Source organism: Sparus aurata, chromosome 15 (genome assembly GCF_900880675.1).
Source record: "Sparus aurata chromosome 15, fSpaAur1.1, whole genome shotgun sequence".
Classification (NCBI taxonomy): Eukaryota; Metazoa; Chordata; class Actinopteri; order Spariformes; family Sparidae; genus Sparus; species Sparus aurata.
Window position 1 is genome coordinate 25,877,358 of NC_044201.1, and position 19,235 is coordinate 25,896,592.

Consider the following 19,235-nt stretch of genomic DNA (forward strand, 5'->3'; position numbering starts at 1 on the left):
GCTAAAAGCTACTGACCGCGTGCTAACTTGCTGATATTCAGTCTTTGTAAGATATTAATTTTCGTCATCTCAGTTTAGTGCATTAGCATGCTAACACTCCCCGTCCAGCGTCCCCCACTGGACCTTGTCAGTGGTCGACGAGGAGAGACGAATCCATGTTTCATCCCTTTTGAATTGTGTTGTGAACGACACACACAATGTATATTGATCTAAAAGCAGATGTTTAAAAGTCAAGAAAGTCAGTCTGTCGTTAAGATCATAAAATATCTTGTAGTTTTGTGTTAAACCGCTCAGCGAACTACATTCAACACACACCACCAGCACCAACATGGCCACCAACTCGACACAGAAACGCTATTTAGAAACATGAAAATCACAATAATTCTGTTCTTATTGACGACTGCAGTCACTGAACTGAGTGTGAGTGAGTTTTAAAAGCTAGCTGATATACAGGAACATCTCTACAAGGCTAAAGTCGCTGGTTTTGGTGAGTTTTAAACGAGACGACGTCACTGACGCTGAGCTGTCTTCATAATTACCTACATTTGATTCGTTTTTATGACAAACTGAGACTCGCTCAAGTTGAAAAATGATCTTTCAAATTGTCAAACATCACCACACGACTCAAAAAGGATGAAAATGTTATTAGCCTCTTGACGTTTACGACCATACATATTTTCCCAGGACAAAATGGTGGCGGTTAACCACTGATGTGTTCACATCTGTCACCGGCACCACTCTGACAATTCAACAAATTCAACGTTTAAAAGTGTGAAACAAATTTGTTGTTGTATCATTCCTAAAATCCAGACTGGATAAGATATTTATGAGGAGACTGCGGGATGGTCTCCAGCTGTGTCTTGGGCGTTTTTTTTTTGCAGGAAGTTGAGACATCTCCAGTCAAAACATGAACTTTCCGACGCTAACCAAGCTGGTTTTGTTCCTGAACCTAACCAGAACATAAGCACAGCGTCGTCGCAACATCAAACTGAAAATTAAACCTGAAGCAACGTCTTCAACTTATCCGTGGTCTGCAGAAAGGTTTGCCGATGGGAGGCCCGTTTGTGTTGCGCGTATTTGACCATAAACCAAAATGTAAAAAAACCCAAAACGTCCTTCACATGGTTGAAAACCAAACATCACTTTGTTTAACGGAGCAAATCTAAGAAGACAGTTGTTTCCAGTAAAATGAATTGTGTTTTTCGAGGCGACCCATTCAGTAGAAACCGTCTGCTGACAGAATACTTTGATCAGGGACGAGACTCGCAAACATTCAACAAATAGTTCGAAGCCGTATACAAAGTCCCTAAACAGGTTTTTAGAACAAATAGAGAGTCTTCAGAGAGAAACCCGAGGCCTGAAGTTTATTATCCTCTTTTAAAAACTTCTGTAGCTCGATGCACTGAAGTCTTTGTAAAGTATTTACTGGGAGGAAGCACAAAGAAAATAACCACAGCCTCGTACACCCTGTTTCACTCTCCTCAAGATGTCTTTTTCCCCGGCTGCCTCCCTCCTCAGCGGGAACATGTGATAGCCATCGAGGACGTCGAGCTGTTTCGCTCAGGATGTCTCTGGAAAAGCATGTGGGCGATAATGATGGAGCGCGAGAGGGAGAAGGGGAGGAGGAGGGAGAAGAGAGAAGAAAAAGAAGGTCCCCGAGGGCTTTTGGGGGCCTGCTAAGCAGCTCAACGGCTGCAAACAGCATCACGGTCCACATGTGCAAACATTTAAGATATCTGCTCGTGTAATGGGGTCAGCGTGGCCCCTCTCTGGGTGCACGCAGCAGTGAGCGGCGCTCACAGAAAAAATGGGTGGCTCGTCCTGCACCAGAGCCGCGGTCTCACGTGCAAAGACGGCGAGAAATGTGGTGTTTCCCCTTTTTTTATTTTTCTCCACATCTAGCAGCGTTTCAGTCCGCGTTGTTTCCCCCCGTCAGACCCGAACTCCCTCGTAAAGCCGCGCTGCGCCGAGATGTTGCAGAAGTAGAGATTAGAAGGAGCCAAGATAATTGTTTAAGCATTGCCTGACCGAGTCCAACCCTGCACCTGAGATAAACCTCAAGACTGCAGAGGAAAACATCCCTCTACTCCCACCCTGTGGAAAACCTTTCAGAGAAAAAAATACAACACATTAAGAGTCAATTCAGCCGTAGAGGTTCTCCGAAAAGTTGAAGTTTGAGCAGTGAAGAAGACTCGAGCACCAAATGTGAAAGTACTGAGAGTGATGAGATGATTCCTGCGTCAAACTGCGGGTGTATTAACGTGTTAGAGGTCATATATCAGTTATTATTACTGATTTACTGCGACATCACGTAAAACTACTGATGATATTTGAAATGACGGTAAAAAAACTGAGTGAGCAGCAACGATCGCAAAACGAAATGATGACAAAACAGACAAAACGTGGAAAAATTAATTCAGGCACACAGATTTCTCGAAAGGCGTCGAGTCTCGCCACGAGGCCGCAGAGTTGAAGCGGCGCCACGTTTGAATTTAAAGGTGTAGTTTGTAAGAAATGACCAGGATTCAAAGGGTACCTCCAGAACTGTAGGGGGCAGCAGAGCCGCCTCCCACTGCTCGCTACGCTGGACTCCACACTGTTTGTTTGTGCCGTCTGTGGATCGTTTTCACATCTTACTACTTAAATGGATGATTAATCTCGAGCGAACCAGAGGCGACTGTCGAAACGAGACCAAGGCGGTTATGGCGGGTTTAATGTCATTTAAGCCGAGTTTTTACGATGAGTTAAAGAGGCAGTTAAGCTCGTCTGATGCCAAACTCCAAATTTCCAGCCTCCGACCAGAAGAAGCACAATGGAACGCCACTGAAAGTCAGAATTCCTGCTTGTAAACTGGGAGCACATTAATCTCCGCCGACTGCACAAGGTTTGTAAAAGTCGTGTGAATGAAGTGTTTCGTTTTCCGAATATAAAAGTGCCGTTTGCTACATCCCGTGTCATTTTCTGCTCCATTTTGCATATTAAGCGACGAGGCTGCACTGCTGACGGCTCGAAGAAACATCACTTTGTTTGTCTGCAAAGATTTTTGTTCACTTCTGCCGTCTTGCACGCTTTGATGTCGGCAACTTGAGGTTGTGACGATAGAATTCTGACCTCTGAGTTGTTAAAAAGTTGTATGGTTGTATTTTTTTCTGTTAACTGAGGAAAATAGGTGTAAAAATATGTCCTTCCTTGACATTCTATTGTGACAAACTCACTATTTTCACATCTTCCAGCTGAAACTATGGAGGCTACGCTATCAGACCACAGCTAGCTGTTAGCATGCTAACTCCAGGAGGTATCTCTTCAGCACAAACATTAAGATCTTTGACATAACCTCACACTCTGTTGATGAAGTTTGTTCATTTTTTTTTTACATTTTAAATTAAACTTCTGGCTACATCGTACAAATTGCCCCTTTTAAGTTGAGAGTAATGTCTTAAATTCACATGAAAAGTGGCTGTGAAAAGAGTTTTTTCACGCTCAGGGGAGTAAAAAGTACAACATTTCTTCCCGAGTGGTCGCGAAGGTGATGCTCAGAGCCGTCGAGCGAAGCACCACTCCCTGACAACAGCACCGAAGCCAAGTATTTTGGTAAACGTCCTCGCGCTTCCCTTCCCCTCTGTGATGCCTCTGTTTGTGCCTCCGACGGGGAGGAAACTTCAAACGGCCCTTCAGAGGTAACAGTTCAGGGTTAAGAGGGAAGTGGCAAGAGTCGAGGGATTAAAATGGAACAGGGCCGGAAGAGTCTGGGTGAGATCTTTATTTCAGGCACGGAAAGAGAGGCTCTTCCTCTGGTGGCGCCAGTCCTCTGCCACTGTTCCATTTCCTCTTCCTCCTTCTGGTCTGTGTGCAGAGGCTCCGTCACCTTCACAGCTCCATCCTCTCCTCTGGCAGCAGTTTATCTCTCAGCCCATCTGATCTCACCTCCAGCTCGGCCGCTAAAGAGTCGCAAGTAGTCAAACTGATGAGTAGATTTTGGTCAATTCTGCCTTTTTTTTTTTCAAGCAAACAGGTCGAACATTTGATGTTCCAAGAGGTCAAACATGAGAGTTTTCTGCTTTTCTTTGTCTTAGATCACAATAAACTGAATATATTTAGGTTTTTGGAGCAGGTCGGACATTTAATGTCTCTATATTGTTAATTTGTCACTGCTCTCTGTCATTTTGTGGCCCAAATGAGTCATCGATTAATCAAGAAGATCAGTATTTTTAAAAGAAATGCTGAACAATATAGAAAACTCAAAATCCACGTCACATTTTCTTTTTCTTTTGAATCATTTTATTCCACACTATAAACGAAGAAGCTATAAATAACCGTCAGATGCAGATCTTTCTTTCTGATTAATCGCTTGTTTTGATATCTGGACTTCAAGAGAAAAAAACTGTCTTGATAAAAAGGTGTAAACAGTTACAACAAAACCAGAAGACAGTCAATATTTCCCCTGATGATTACAGTCATAAAGAAGTTTCCACGTTGCCGAGCTGTAAGGAAATATACAGCTGCGCGCACGTTTCAGTATTAAAAACTGTGTCGTTTTCAGACACTGAGGTAGCTGACAGAAGTTGGGCCCAAATTAAAGCAGGACTATGTAATCCTCGCTGAGTAACAGCCACAAGTGATCGTCGGGGGATAAAGAGAAACACAGTGCAACATCAGCACAGTCACAGAGGAGTCATTATCTGCTAAGACTGAGGATTAACTGAGTCATAAAGGTGAATGTAGATCAAAACACTGAGCAAACAAGACGGCGCGGTGGATGATGGCTGACAGAAAGGTTAGAAACGGACCTTTGGAGTTTTTATGTGACGCTGTTCAAGGTCAAGATTAACTTTAATGCTTCATCTCGGTTTTATTTTTTGCCAAAGCAGAGCAGCAGGACTCATCTGTGTGACAGTGCACGGATGTTTTCGCTCTGTAAAAAATTCCAAATTAAAATTAAGAGCGGATGTAGTGACGCAGCGTGGATAGATTTCTCTTCACTCTGATCGAGAGGACAGGAAATTGTTCACGTTAGAAATTAAAAACTAAAAAGATGAAAGAAATTGAACTTCAGAAATGATGAGCCGGGACTTTTGAAGCTGATACCAAAATTAGGGTGCCAATATTGACACATCAGCTCTAAGAGGAACATTTTCTGTCATGATTCCTCAAATGAGAACGAGATCAGACACTTTTGCATTATAAACTTTAAAAAAATGACATATCAGTGCAACAAATACACCGATATGGATATAACTGATCATTTTTGGGCAACATATTTATAGATTTGCCTCTAATTTTCAGTTTTTTAAGCACAAAAGTCAAATGTTGACCGGCTCCAGTTTCTCAAGTGTGAGAATTTACTGCTTCTCTGTTTTTATATCGCTGTTAACGGAGCATGTTCGAGGTTTGGACTGTTGGTCGGACCAAGAAAATGGGCATCTGAAAACTTTCTTTCTCAAGTATAGCGTTTCTTCTGTGTGACTGATGGAGAAGGTTCATTAAATATCTTTTTCCCAGTAAATCCCCGACTTGTGCACTCAGGGTAACTCTAATAAAAGTGTAAAACGGGTACCAAGAACCTACCACACACACACACATCCTTATAAATCACTTTTCTTTATTTAAATCAGCGTTAGGCAGTTATGCTATGAACAACACAGGAAATTAAAAAAACGTGACAAAAAGAAAAGACATTAAAACATGAGAGATCCAGTTAACATTAACTGCACTTGGCACTGGATAGACGTTCATGGAAAGAAGAAGAAAAAAAAAAAATATACACATTTATCATACTCAAAATAGAAGAAGTGCCTCCAGTAATCATTAAGTCGACCGTTGAGAGCGAAAGACTGGAGACCTTAAATGTGCTCTCAACAGGATTTCAGCATCCAGAAAATACCGTTTTTATTTTTTTGCTCTGCGCTCAAAATTCAATTCTCTCATCGTCGACCTGCGACTGCCTCCGCGCTTTGGTGGATCTGAGGGAATACGACAGGTGAGGTGCTCCGGTGTCGTCACCAGAGAGGAGGCAGCGGCGAGGTCGTCCGGTGAGGAAACAAAAAAAGCATCACCCGCCCCAAACACACACACATCCCACAAACCCCAAAGTACCGTCACACACACACCCGATGTCGAGCTCAGGGGGCTATCCTTTGTGTACTTGTCCCTTTTATAAATCAACCATCAATTCTTCATAAAAACATGGAGGAACTTCTGTTTCCAACAATACACTCCATTTACAATGGTAGTAGTGCACAGCAACAAAAGAAAAGAGTCAATGGAAAAACAAGAAATTAAAAAGATATAAATTGAACTCGTACATCCAACAAAGAAACAAAAAGAAAAAGCAAAAAGTAATCCCTCTCCCAGAAAAGAAAAACTCATGATATCATTTATAAAAACCGACATAAAAATGTGATCAGTTCTCGCTCACCTGGAACAGATGCTGAAAGCGGCCCGTGGCTGTTTGTGGTGGACCCTGATTGTGATATTACGACAAATTGCTTAGAAACTTTGCATCAATTTTATCCTCTGCGGAGGTTTAACTGTCTCAAAACACTCGCTGCAGTGTTTACCTGCTGAATTTAATTCACAACAAACCTAGTAACAGGTAAACATGCAAGAGTTAACATTCACCGCCCTGGTTTTTATACTTCTTTCCTACCAGAAAATCAAAAATACACCAGCAGAGTGACATTAACCCTTCAATTTGTCGTCTAAGTGGAGGAGAGGTTTCAGTGTGGGCTTGCAAGGAAAAAGTGAGAGCCAATCCAAAACCAGGAGAGAAGAGAGGCAGAGAGGAGGAGAGAGGAGGAGGAGGAGGAGGAGGAGAGCGGGGAGGTGACGGCTCGATTCCCTCTGGTGTTTGGGGAGAGAAGAGCCAAAAGAGAGAAGAAGAGGGATAAATAGATATATACTCTGCAATGTGGGCGAGGGGAAATGTGTTTATGCCATGTATGTGTGTGTGTGTGTGTGTGTGTGTGTGTGTGTGTTTGTATCTGTATGTATGTGTGTGTGTGTGTGTGTGTGTGTGTGGTCTGTCCGTCCAGTGCTTTATCTGACGGTGACTCCGAGTTTTTCCAGCACGCGGACTCCTTTCTCCTGGTACTCCTCCCGGGTCAGCCAGAAGTTGTCCTTGTCCTTCATGATGTCGGCCAGCACGGCTCCACCCAGGAACACCATGTGCTTTCGCCTGGGAGGATCCTCGATCCGGATCTTAAATTTCTGCAAGACAAGAGGACACACAGACATTGAGAAAGGCCCTGTGTAAACAAAGAAACGTCCTGTAGTCTGTCGTGTCCTGATATTTCTTTCTTTAGTTGGTTTTTAATATCTTGTTTATTATTTGAATCCTGCCATTCATGTATTTCTGTTGATGCTTATTATTGTATTTTTGACATTTTTCTCACAGTGAAGCTCTTTGAAAATTTGATCCAGAGGCCTTTGACCCACTAAACCGACATTAAGGAACAAGCCAACTGTTGCGTTGCCTGCGTCACGGCCAAAAAGCTGCACTTGAACACACCGCAAAGACAACAAACGACAGTCAACAAGCTCCTATGTCGTGTGCCTGCATGAGAGGAAATAAGTCTCCACACCACCAGGTGGCGGTAGTCTGTATTTGACGTTCACAATGGAAAACCTGAGGATGAAGGACGGGGGAATATACAAACTGTTGTTGTGATAAAGCAGCATTTTGTAATGATTGTTTGCCACAGGTCTGATTGTGCCGACAACAATCCGCTGTCAAAAAAATCCCTCTTACAGTTTGTTTAGTTCGGTGTGTAACATCTCAGAGTAGCCTACAACCAAAACAGAAACTGAAAAATGCTTTTTAAGACTTTTCAAGGCTGGTACATATCCTCCAGTTTATGACAGCAGCCACGGTAAACGTAAGACGAACTGTCATAACGTTGGTGCCCAAGGCAGCGTGGCTGAACCAGCATTAGCAACAGTACAGCACATAAATGATACTGCTGGTGGGATTAATATCTGGAGTCGCACCTGTAACTCACAACTCCAAATGTGCCATCATAAGTGAAACGTAACTCAGACGACAGAAAAAAACAATCAAGAGAACAAAAATGAACCTTTGTATGAGGATACTAATCGCAGATGTAGCAGTTTGACATTAAATATTAAGAACGTTCAGTCCGGTAATGTTAGCATTCATTTGGTCCAACATTCACTCTCCTCCGAAGGGAAATATGTGAAGACAGCCGTCTGCTGCTTGTAGAATCGGCACAAATGAAAGTGGTAAAAAAAGTATTATTTCAAGTCGTAAAACCAAAACAATTAAGTTAAACATGCCTCAGGGCTAAGAAAAGCTGAGGGGAACCACTGAGTAATTCTTCACTCTGGATTTGTTTCTACAAGTGACACATTTTATCCTGTGGCTTCAATTCATGTCGGATACAACTTAGTCCCATGGAGACCGATTTTTAAGACGGGAGAACTAACAAACATCACTCCTGCTGAATAATCCACTTTCTTGCTCTCTGTCTGAAAGCTCAGTATGTTTTAAAACACTCATATTGTCGCTAAATAGGGTGAAAGACACAGTTTTCTGTTTCTTGCTCACATGGCTAACTGTGCAAGCAACAAACAAACTGCTAAAGCTGTAAGCTACTAATGAAGGTGGTGTATTTAACCATAGTTTTATTGTTTGGATGATACGATGAGCATTTGGAATAAGAACTGGAATAAACAACAGGAATGGATCATTTGGATCCTTTTTGATAGCGCTGTCAAACCTCCAGCGACAGTTCAATCCACTGTAACTTACATGCTATCTGTCAAGCCAACAAAGTATTCAGTGCAAAAAAAAAAAAAAAAAATCAGGAATCTTCCAAATAAAAAAAAAAGCACACCATCACTACATAAAAGATATTAATTAAAGAGTCTAAGACAGCGCCTGCAGTTGTGGGCAGTGAAGTAAAGCACATAATGACTTCCTTTTAAATGTATGAGTCATCTAAAAATGTTTGTTTACAAAATAGCTCTGTGTAAAATCATCTGTGTCTTTGGGATGCTCACATGGAAACATAACGCAGGGATATTTTTCCAAAACAAGTGTGTGTAACTGGGAAGTGAACCCCACATGCAGTAAGATGTTAATAAGGTGTTCTGTTAATTAAATGAATGTATTTTAACCTCTGGCACCACCTGGTGGTGGTCTGCGTACACTGCAGACATCACATCACGCTCATCTTTGCTTTTAAAACCTTGGAGATGTGTTTGAGACAGTTCAGGTATCAACTGCACATGACTGAAGACATTTCATTTTTTCTACTGTGAACTCCCAGTGTTTGGGATTTACCGTCTTCAGGACAAAGGAGACACTGTCGGGCGTCAGTCACCGTTTGCACACTAGACCTAACTCAAGTATGTTCCCCTGTGGTTGTTGAACTTTTCTGGCACTTTGACTGCACTCTCACATGTGGGAAACTCCACCCAGGCCAGCTTAAACAAACCCAGAGAATCAGCTGGAAACACTAATTCACACCAACAGAAATACCTGGTGCAGGAAAGAAGACTTTGGATCACCTGAATCCTGTATTTTTTTAAGAACGCACTGGTGGCAGTACAACTAATCAAGTTCTAAGTTAAGCTAAAACAATGTTTTCAAAGCCACAGTCATACTTTAAAACACGTCTGAAGTATAAACATAAATGAGACATTAGGCGTTGATGTCTCACCGAAAGCTTGTCAACATCTCCCTTGAGCACACGCTCCAGGTACAGCTGCTTGAGTTCCCTCTCCAGCCGAGAAGGCAGGCCGGGGTACATGGTGGATCCTCCTGATAACACGATGTGTTTGTAGAACTCAGGCCTGATGACGGGAAGACGTATAGAAGGTGAGAAGAGGAAGAGACAAAACAACACGCAGACAGGAAGAGAAAAAGCAGCATCTTTAAATAATCTAGTAATGCCTCTAGTTTCTTCCTCTACTGCTTTATTTTCTCATGTTCAATCTACAAATGTGGAAGATTCGCAATCAAGACATTCCAGTTTGGAGTCCCTCAGTGAACTCTACAAAAAACCTGATCATAAAAGTGTTGCAGTCGATTTCCAAGCGCACATTTTCTTGAATATTTCCAGTCTTTTACACACCCAAAGATCAATTTTCATGCTTTCCATAGAGAACTCTGGTGCGCACAAAATATTTTGTTTGATTTCCAAAACCATGAATGCGTCAATGGGAGCTCTGCTGGGTGGACACCAGCAATTTGCATATCTGTGTGTGTGTGTGTGTGTGTGTGTGTGTGCTGTGACTTGTTAGTCTTGTGTATGCGTGTGTGCTACAGCAGAAACACTCAGTAAAGTATAACCTGATGTGTCCTCCTCACCTGGTGTCTATATCGGCGGCCTGGATGGTGTTGGAGAGGAGCTCGGCCACTCCGACACCCTCCACGTTGATGAGGTGGGGCTGGAACAGAGCCTCCGGGGCCTCAAACCGCTCTCCTCCCACCTTGATCACACGACCATCTGGCAGCTGGAGAAGTGTAGGAGGGATGAGATGAAAAGAGAATGAAAAAAAGATATTCTGACACCGCTGAAGAGGTAGGATCTAATGTGTGACTCAACGGAGAGTCATAAATCTTGAATGTAAGAATCAAGACTGATACTGTTCAGTGGTTGGTTGTGATGTATGAAAGGAAGTCAGAGCTCATCAGAAAACCTTTTTAAAAGGAAGGTTTATGTGTTTGAAAATAAAGTTCAACAAGGCTCAGATAATACTGTACGGCAAGTTAAAGCACAGAGAGTGTGGGCTCCAAACTGAGCAGAGTGAATGCGTGTGTGACTATAAAAAGGATTCATTCAGCCGAGGGCAGTGGGAGGAAGTGGAGCCCAGCCACCGCCGCAAAGTGGCTGCACAGGAAATGATGTAACGCTCAGTTCAGGGCCCTTCGGCCACAGTTACATTGCCCTCCTTGTTTCGGCACACTCGCGCGCACAAAACGATACTTACACATACATGTTCACACACCTACACACACACACAGTCGCCTACACTAACCCAAACACTCATGGTCAGTGAGCTCTGAGACACAACATGTGCTCGGTAAGGCGTGCAGTAACACAGACTTCAGGGCCTGCGTTTAGATTCTGTGGTTCCCTCTGCAGGGAAAAAAGGGCCTTGGAAAGAAAAGCAAGCGTGGTGGAGGAGCGCTGCACCCCCATATGTTTGAGTCCCAGAGAAAACAGTTAGTCAGCAGCACTGCCCTGTCCTGAAGCAGCCAACAGAGCCAAACGACAGGCATGTGGTAGTCTACTTAGCTCAGAGCAGAAACAGATTTAGTTACCCCATTAGTTTTGTCAAAATACTGCCACTTTTGAATAACAAATCCTTTCGGAGGGATTCTTTCTACAAACAGGGCTATTTTGAGCAGAAATTGGAAACTTGTGTGCATGTGGTGTTCATAAAAAGAACTCATTTGACATAAAAAGTCAACAAAAGCCGAATTCCCTTGAGGGCTGGAAATATAGATGAGTAAATACTTTATCATTGAGCAATTACAGCGCATTTGTTTTCCCAAAATGAAAACATTCGTCAGGGTTCATACGAGTGCTCGACATCTTTAGAAGCACATATATTTTGGAGTGTTATTTTGAAACAGACTTTGGATAAAGTGCTTCAAACCATCTGAAACTGTAACTTAAAATACTTTTGTAGCTTTATATTGGCTCAGACAGTTTTATAGGAGGTTAGGTGACATATTTTGAAACATGGAACTTTTTGATTTCCTTGAACAACATCGCCCTCCTGCTGGTTCTTTGTCCTCTTTATCCTGACATGCAGCCTCACTGTGTCCTGACTGGCTTGCTTGACCTCATGCCTCTGATATAATTCATTCCTCTATTTCCTTAATAAGAGATGTTCTTTTTATTAATATTGCTTTAAGGCTTATCTATTAGATGGGAGACAGCGGGAAACATGCGGACAGGAAGTAGGATGATGCACCACCATGATCGTCCACAGGAAGACATGTTGGAGTTGATTAAATCTGCAGAAAAGGATCTATTATATCTTCTCTCTTAGGGTCTTTATTTTAACATTTGTCGATCTTTTATCTGGTTAATCAAATTACAATTTCCCCCTGTTTGATGTCAGCTGAGTGAAGGATGCACGACATGTCCATGTGAGAGCAGCAGCCTGTTTTAAGGCTGGCAGCACACTGGCTACTGTATCTGCACACCTCATTAAATGACAACCACAAACACCAGGTTACAAAGTGAGCTCAGCAGCAGTCGAACAACTTTGTCAAACAACTCTCACAAACAGCCACATGCGAAACTTCCTCTTTAAGTATTAATAGGGTGTCTGTACAAAGAACCTAAGCAGTGAAACCATTCATGTGGCTTACATGTATAAATGTCATTTTTATTAACTGAAAATTAAAAACCTGTGGGTATCTACCGTGTATGATTCCACCAGCACGGTGGTCTCCAGAGCCAGCTTCTGCTCCTGCTCGATGTTGTAGCCAACGTAGCACAGCTTCTCCTTCATCATGCGAACCGTCTCAAAGTCTGCAGAATGGTTGAAGGCGTAACCCCTCAACAACAACAACTGCACCGAGAAACAAAGAAATAGTAGAAAGTTGGTCAGAAAGCTTTATTCTCTCGAGAGACTCAGAGAGATCTCTTTGGCATTTCTCTTTAAACAGGAACTGGTACTGCCAGACTCTAGATTACTTCTTTTTATAAGATGATGATGCCCGCTTCCCCTTCCTAAAAAGTCTCAACCAAACAATTCTCATGTTTATACCCAATTCAAAGACACTTAACTCCAGCTGATTTCTCATCCCAAAAATGTAATGAAAATGCAAATTTAACACCCAGTTTTCTAATGACTAGTTGACTTTGTCTCACACTGAGAGTCTGTCATGACTGACTGGATCACCTTGATGAGGTAGCGGGTGATGTCCCTGCCTGCAATGTCCAGGCGTCTTGTCAGGTGAGGCAGGCTGAAGCCCTCGTACACTGGACAGATGTGTGTCACACCGTCACCAGAGTCCACCACCACACCGGTCAGAAGGCCTAAAGCACACAGAGAAACAAAAGTTAATAATCTACATTCTAACATCGAGGTGTGTTTGTTAGCCTTGTTGGCTGGCTAAACACACAAAAATGTTATGTAACAATTAACTGCTATTAGCAGCTAACAAATTGGTATAAACTCAGAGAGAGCAATACAGGGACCACAAACAGGGCTGTGTGTTTGAAATCAGACTCACTGTAGGTGCATATAGCTGCTTGAAGCGCCACACAGGTGGGATTTAACATACCCGAGCACTTATTTTACATCGTGTCTGTCACTGGAACATTGTGAAGTGAAGTTCATGTGACTGTCTAGACTTTCTAGCACAAAGAACATCATATCAGGTATCTAAGTAGTCTCATAGAACAAATCTTTGCACAAGTATTTGACAAAGGTGTGGTAGCTGATTGCTGCCATCTAAGAATGTTTTCAGAAATAAAAAGCCTTCCGTCTTTGAGCTAGAAAACAACTAAAAACTGACCAATTTAACACAGATCTAATTCCAGTATCAGGGTCAATCTAATTTGGGGGTGAAAGGAAGTCAATCGCAAAAGGTTAATGTGTCTCTTTGATTAAATCTGCAGCACAACAATGCGAGCGTCTCTTCTCACCTTGGGCGTACAGTGTCAGCACGGCTTGAATGGCAATGTAGACTCCTCCAAACTGGTAGGTCTCAAACATCACCTGCAGGAGAAGCCACGAGACATCAAACAGAGCAGAAAAAGAAACAAATCTTCCCCCCTCACACAGCTACAAACATAAATGTACCTCAATGATTTTTTCGCGGTTCTTGGTGGGGTTCATGGGGGGCTCGGTCAGCAGGATCTTGCAGTTGCGGGAGTCGATGTTGAGCTTCTCTGGGCCGAAGGTGTAGTCCCACAGGTGCTTCATGTCATCCCAGTTCCTGACGATGCCGTTCTCCATGGGGTAGTTGACTTCCAGCATGGAGCGCAGCTCGCTGGCCTCGTCCCCCACCATCAGGTCCTGGAGCGAGAGGTCAAAGGTCAACACAGATAAATATTAGCAGCTCTGCAGTGTAGCCCCCCACGTTTGGATCATTCAGAGTCATTTAGAGTATGAATGAGCACTTAGTATTGGTTTATGGTAATGCAATTAGTCATTTCAACTTGCCCCCTTGGTTTGCCAATCTCATAAAATGAGAATAACTGGATCATCAAGCCTTCACTCGCCTTGAAACGAGTCACCCGTCAGATAACAACAGGCACATTCACGTCCTCGCCCAAAGTGGCTTTTGGCTTTAAAACTCAGTTACCCAGCATGCACAACAAGTCATTATTTTCCATGCATCTACACCTGGAAACACTTGTGCTTCCCTCCAGCTACGGTAAACCACTCGTTTTAGTACGTTTTGAACTAGCTGCATGCAAGGCAGCCTGGCAATGTAAACAACTGCTGGGTTAGAGCTCAGTGTTAGCCACAGTCAAGCATCTCACGTTCCATTTGGAGACATCAAAAGCCTACTGAAGGCAGCCATTTTATGGGTTCATCCTGTGTGCTTTGGCATTAACAAAGTACCAGTCACAGGCATTGCCTCCATGTGGTCTCAATAAAAAAAGAAAAGTCAAAAGAAAAACAGAAAAACAGATGTGCTTCCGTCTCCAACGTTCAGCTGTCTGCCATGCTTCCTCGAGCTCGGACACTTCCTCTGCACTTGTAAAGGTGAAACACTCACAGATTCTGGGGCGAATGCTCTGAACTGGACATTCCTCAAATAGATTATATGTTATGACAGTAAAGCAAACAGATCTGTGATGCATATATGAACAATATTTATCATTTGGCACCAAGCGTTCCAGCTGCAGCTGACACTTTTAGTTCTTTTTAGCTGAAAAATGGAGTGATTATTTCGGTCCTTATAAAGCAGCAGGAATGACGGGGGGTGGAGCTGTCAGGATGCACCAGCAGATCAGAGACTCAGAAAATGGAACCGGTCCAAAATCTCTTTTAGCACTCCATCGATAACAGCTGGCCTATGATTCATTACAGCCATTTCTGCAACAGTTTGAGCCCGGAGCGAGGAGTGCATTAAAGTACATTTATCCAACTCTCTGTCACTGATTAGACCAACAACAACTCAAACTCAACCCCTAAAAGTCTGCAGCTAGTTGGGATGTGGTAAAATGAAAATCATTGGGTGAGTAAGAAAAACACACCGGACAAAAACAAAACATCTAAAAACAAAAAGAAGACAGCTTCATTTTCAGCTGAGATCAAAACATGACACAACTCTCCGAGCAGGCAGGAACAGGAGGCACACACACCAACCGCAACTTACCATTTTCTGGGCATTCTACTTCATCGTGGGGGAACAAAACATGGAGGAAGAGGAGGGTAGATGTTCTTTTAGAAAAGGACTGAATAAACAAAAGACTGGAAAGAACAGGAGAGAGATATAGAGAAAGGCTTCATGCTAAAATAAGGGGAACCTTTCAGAGAATCTGACCTCTGTTGACTTGATCTACTGATCCATCATCATTTCAAAGAAGTGCACTGGAGGAACTAAAAGGTGGAACTCACTATAAAATTACACAACTTCTAGAGTGATAATAACTTTAATGTTGCGCTCATGTTACGAACTGACTTTGCTGTTTAGTGCCTGATTTCATATCTTGCTTTTCCACTCTTGCCTTTTCCCAGGTTATATCCTTTAATCACGTTTCCTGCTCCATTCGCCGTAAAAACACTCATTCCAGTCGGACCAGTTCTTACCTTAATCTCAATGTTTCCCACTTTGGCTGTCGAGCGGATGATGGGCCTCCCAACAAGCGCAGGGAATATGTGCTCTGGGAAGTTGGAGCCTGCATAGCCGCACTTGACAAACTAAAATAGAGAGACAAGAAAAAAAAACAAGGAGGGGAAGTGATGAGAAAATACATTTAAGTACTGATGAGATAAACGCTGCAGCAGAGCACGACCTCACCGTCACCCCGCTGATAACGGTGGACTTCATTAGCATTTAGGCCGAGATAAAAATGTAACCACAGACGCGTACAATCCCAGGAGCTTCATGTATGTATTTGTGTGAATCCAAAACAATGATGGAAAACATTTGATGATTTGAAGGCTTATAAATAGGGTTGAAGTGCAATATCCAAATTTCAGTAGCTGCATTCCTTCATAAAAGGTCAAATGTGTGACAAAATAGCATGAAAATGAAGAACTGTAGCGCTGCAGAGATGACCTGGCCTACAAATCTTATCTCAGCAAAAATGATCCTTCTCACTTATCTTAAATCATAACCAAATCGTTACAGTGTCAAAAATAATCACAATATCATTTTTCTTTACCATATCATGACCTGTAAGCCCTAAAAAAATACAGTTTTGGTTGATTTCATTCTATATACATTCATTAAAATGGTTTGATGGATCTTTTATGACATTTTCAAAATCCCTAATAAGCTCAAACATGACAATGTCCTTAAAAAGCCGTATGATATAACTATACTATAATATATTAGAAAATCATATGCACTGTGTTGCCGGGCAGATCAGGCTACTTACAGTCAAATGCACTCAGCTACAGCAGCAACATGAGTCCAGGAAAAAGACCGTATTCAAGATGAATCATAGTCTTTATTACGATGACTAAAATCGCAGACAGTTTCCAGTTTCAGATTAAAACACTGACATCATATCAAGTTCTTGCACAACTCCATTTTCTCCAACATGCAAGTTGTGATGCTGCAACACACGGTTTTACACAATCCCTCCTCTGCAATTCTGGTTTGCCGAAACAAAATACATGCCTGTGTATAATATATATACATTAGTCTGTTGGGTTTAAATGATTCAGCGTTCATGATAGAATGATTCTTCTGCATTTGTATTTGTAAAAATGAAAAAGGGTTCATTAAGACTGGTTTGCCAACTTTCTTTGTCTTGGGTAAATTCAAAGATGATCTACTTAATTTGACCAATTAAAGTAAACTTCTTGAATCAGTGCACACAGCTTGCCGCTGCCCTGTAGCAACATGAGAACTGGGTTGAAGATTATAAGAGGAACAAGTGAGAACACACAGATACCGTCTGTAAAAAATGTCATTCAAATCAGTGGCTGCTCTATTAATACTCTTACAGAAGCAGTCCACCAGCCGCGGGGGATTTTATCGAAAGATTGTGATTTAAACCAAACAATTAAGAGTTGAACTGTATCCTGGTTTTGCAGCTGCATGTGCCTGCAGATACAAAAAGTTTTTAACAGTGGACGTTGATGTAAAATAGCACCTATCAGTGCTGTGAACGGCGTCAGTGACATATATGGCTGTGGTTTCAGATTCTTCTCACTTCCTCTTGACTTCTCGGTTCAACCCGGACACAGAGAAAAGGTTTGTTTCTGGCATCGCACAGTGCTCTTGAAAAAGGCACATCTCAAAAAAAGCCTCATTAGTCACTCAGCAACATGCTGAGCAAACATCCTCTTTCACTGCTGACACGGTTTTGGGAGGAAGTCTGTACAATCAAGAGAAGCAGTGTTACCTGCACATAAATACACATCTGTGTTATAAGTTGGTTTGGGGTAAAAGCTGCTTGCTCGGCTGCTTGAAAATCCCCTAAATTCACCAGCTTTAATGGACTGTTTGGGCAGCCAGCTAGGTTGTGATTAAAAGACCAACAAAATGTTCCCTCAGCTGTGCAGAGATGTCCAACTCTGGGCTGGCTATTTTCCACTACACTGAAGACTTACACACCCACAAATTCCTAAAATGTCTGTCAAGGCGTTATGAGCAAAAACTACAGCTGAAAGAAGAGAATGCATACGTGTAAAAAAGGCCCAAAGTACGTATAATCACTAGTTATTTGACGTTTATATCCGGGGAGCTGATGCTAGCTGCTGAACAGGAAAACATAAAGGTGGTTCCTCAATTAACCTGACACGGCCTAGCTAACCTTACACTTAGCCGACGTTGATTATCAGCACAATTATCTACTTAATGATCTTTAACGTTTAACAAACCGAACAACGTTGATGGCTCTGCAAAAATCCGCAATGTCTGCAAAACAAATCACTGAAATGACCGACGCAGCTGCCAGTCACACAAAAAACAGACAGCCAGCTGTTAACTACATGCTAGCAGCAGGCTAGCAGGTTAGCTAGCTGCTTTAGCTTGGTAACGGTTGATGGCAAATGAGCTACTACTCGTCTTTTTCAATGCAGGGGCTCATGTGTGTGTGAGACCTTTACTCGGAGCTGTGTATTCATGTTTTATGCAGACGTGTGAACCCACTCTACGTGCCAGTTCCGTGTCGGGTCTGGATGAATGAAAATTAGCAGGCTAACAGGCTAGCTAGCTACCCACCCAGTTAACGCTAGCTAGCTTGGTCGCTGACAGCCCCACTTCCTGTTTCAGCAAATCGGTCGACATAAACGCCGCCGTGTGAATAAAGCAGCGGATTGATAGCGTGTCGGACCAAAACGAGCGAACTTACCCCGGTCCCATTGTCACAGACCACCACTTTCCTTCCCTGGCTGTCCATTATATAAAAGCCCAGTTGCCGCTGAACCTCCCTCAACTTTCTTCGGCGAGCCGGAAGGAAGACACACCAACCCGGCCGAGCGGAGGAAGGGAAGGGTGCTCATCCGGTGCGTTCAAGTGACAGGCACTCCCTCAAAGAGAGGACATGCTCAGCTGTCAGCGGCTGGATTCACAATCATAACACAGCTGCTGACTTAACAATGATATAAACAAAGTTATCTGAAGTCCTGCTGCCTGCACGTATGCAGAAACTCAGTTATAAGTTATAATCTTCTCATGAGGCTTAAAAATGTCATTTTTATTCTCTTAAACAGGATGAGTCCGTAAAAATCACGCACACATGTCGAGAAGTGATTTTTTAATGTGAAGTGTATGGATAAAAAACCTAATAAACATGGTATAATATTGAAATAATGCTAATTATATGTAGCACTGTGAGGAGTGAGAGATCATCATAAAAAACATGTTTCAATATCAATTTTAATGTAGAGAGAGTCAGTCTGTCTCTGCATGATGTGAAAAATGTGTAATATTAAAGCTACTACAGTAGAATTTGATATTTTGTTTTTATTTTAGAGGCCCCTGGGGACCAAAATGCAGTGTTTCTGCTGTCAAAAACACAAAATATAATGTCAAATACAAATGTATCTAAAGAAAAAATCTCCTTCTGCTACTTTTGAACTGGCCTACGCCATAATTACTGCAGCATTACCTG

At 42.4% G+C, this 19,235-nt stretch overlaps 1 protein-coding gene across 1 annotated transcript; it reads right to left on the bottom strand.

Annotated features, from left to right (window-relative positions):
* Positions 1-5,579: 5,579 nt before the first annotated feature.
* LOC115596752 (actin-related protein 2-A) lies at positions 5,580-18,630 on the bottom strand. The gene is made up of 9 exons (XM_030442146.1): positions 18,474-18,630; positions 15,754-15,864; positions 13,792-14,007; positions 13,635-13,707; positions 12,886-13,022; positions 12,403-12,552; positions 10,331-10,476; positions 9,681-9,813; positions 5,580-7,206 (listed from the first exon to the last, which is right to left on the bottom strand). The coding sequence occupies exons 1-9, from the start codon at positions 18,519-18,521 to the stop codon at positions 7,036-7,038; spliced, it is 1,185 nt and encodes a 394-aa protein (XP_030298006.1). The 5' UTR covers positions 18,522-18,630; the 3' UTR covers positions 5,580-7,035.
* Between the last annotated feature and the right edge of the window lie 605 nt (positions 18,631-19,235).

Bases quoted from the DNA above. Each gene is read 5' to 3' on its own strand.
- LOC115596752 (XM_030442146.1), bottom strand. From the start codon at position 18,521: ATGGACAGCCAGGGAAGGAAAGTGGTGGTCTGTGACAATGGGACCGGG. The intron at 15,865-18,473 runs GTAAGTTCGCTC...TCTCTATTTTAG, and splicing joins TCTGTGACAATGGGACCGGG to TTTGTCAAGTGCGGCTATGC. The intron at 9,814-10,330 runs GTGAGGAGGACA...TCCCGTCATCAG, and splicing joins GCCGCCGATATAGACACCAG to GCCTGAGTTCTACAAACACA.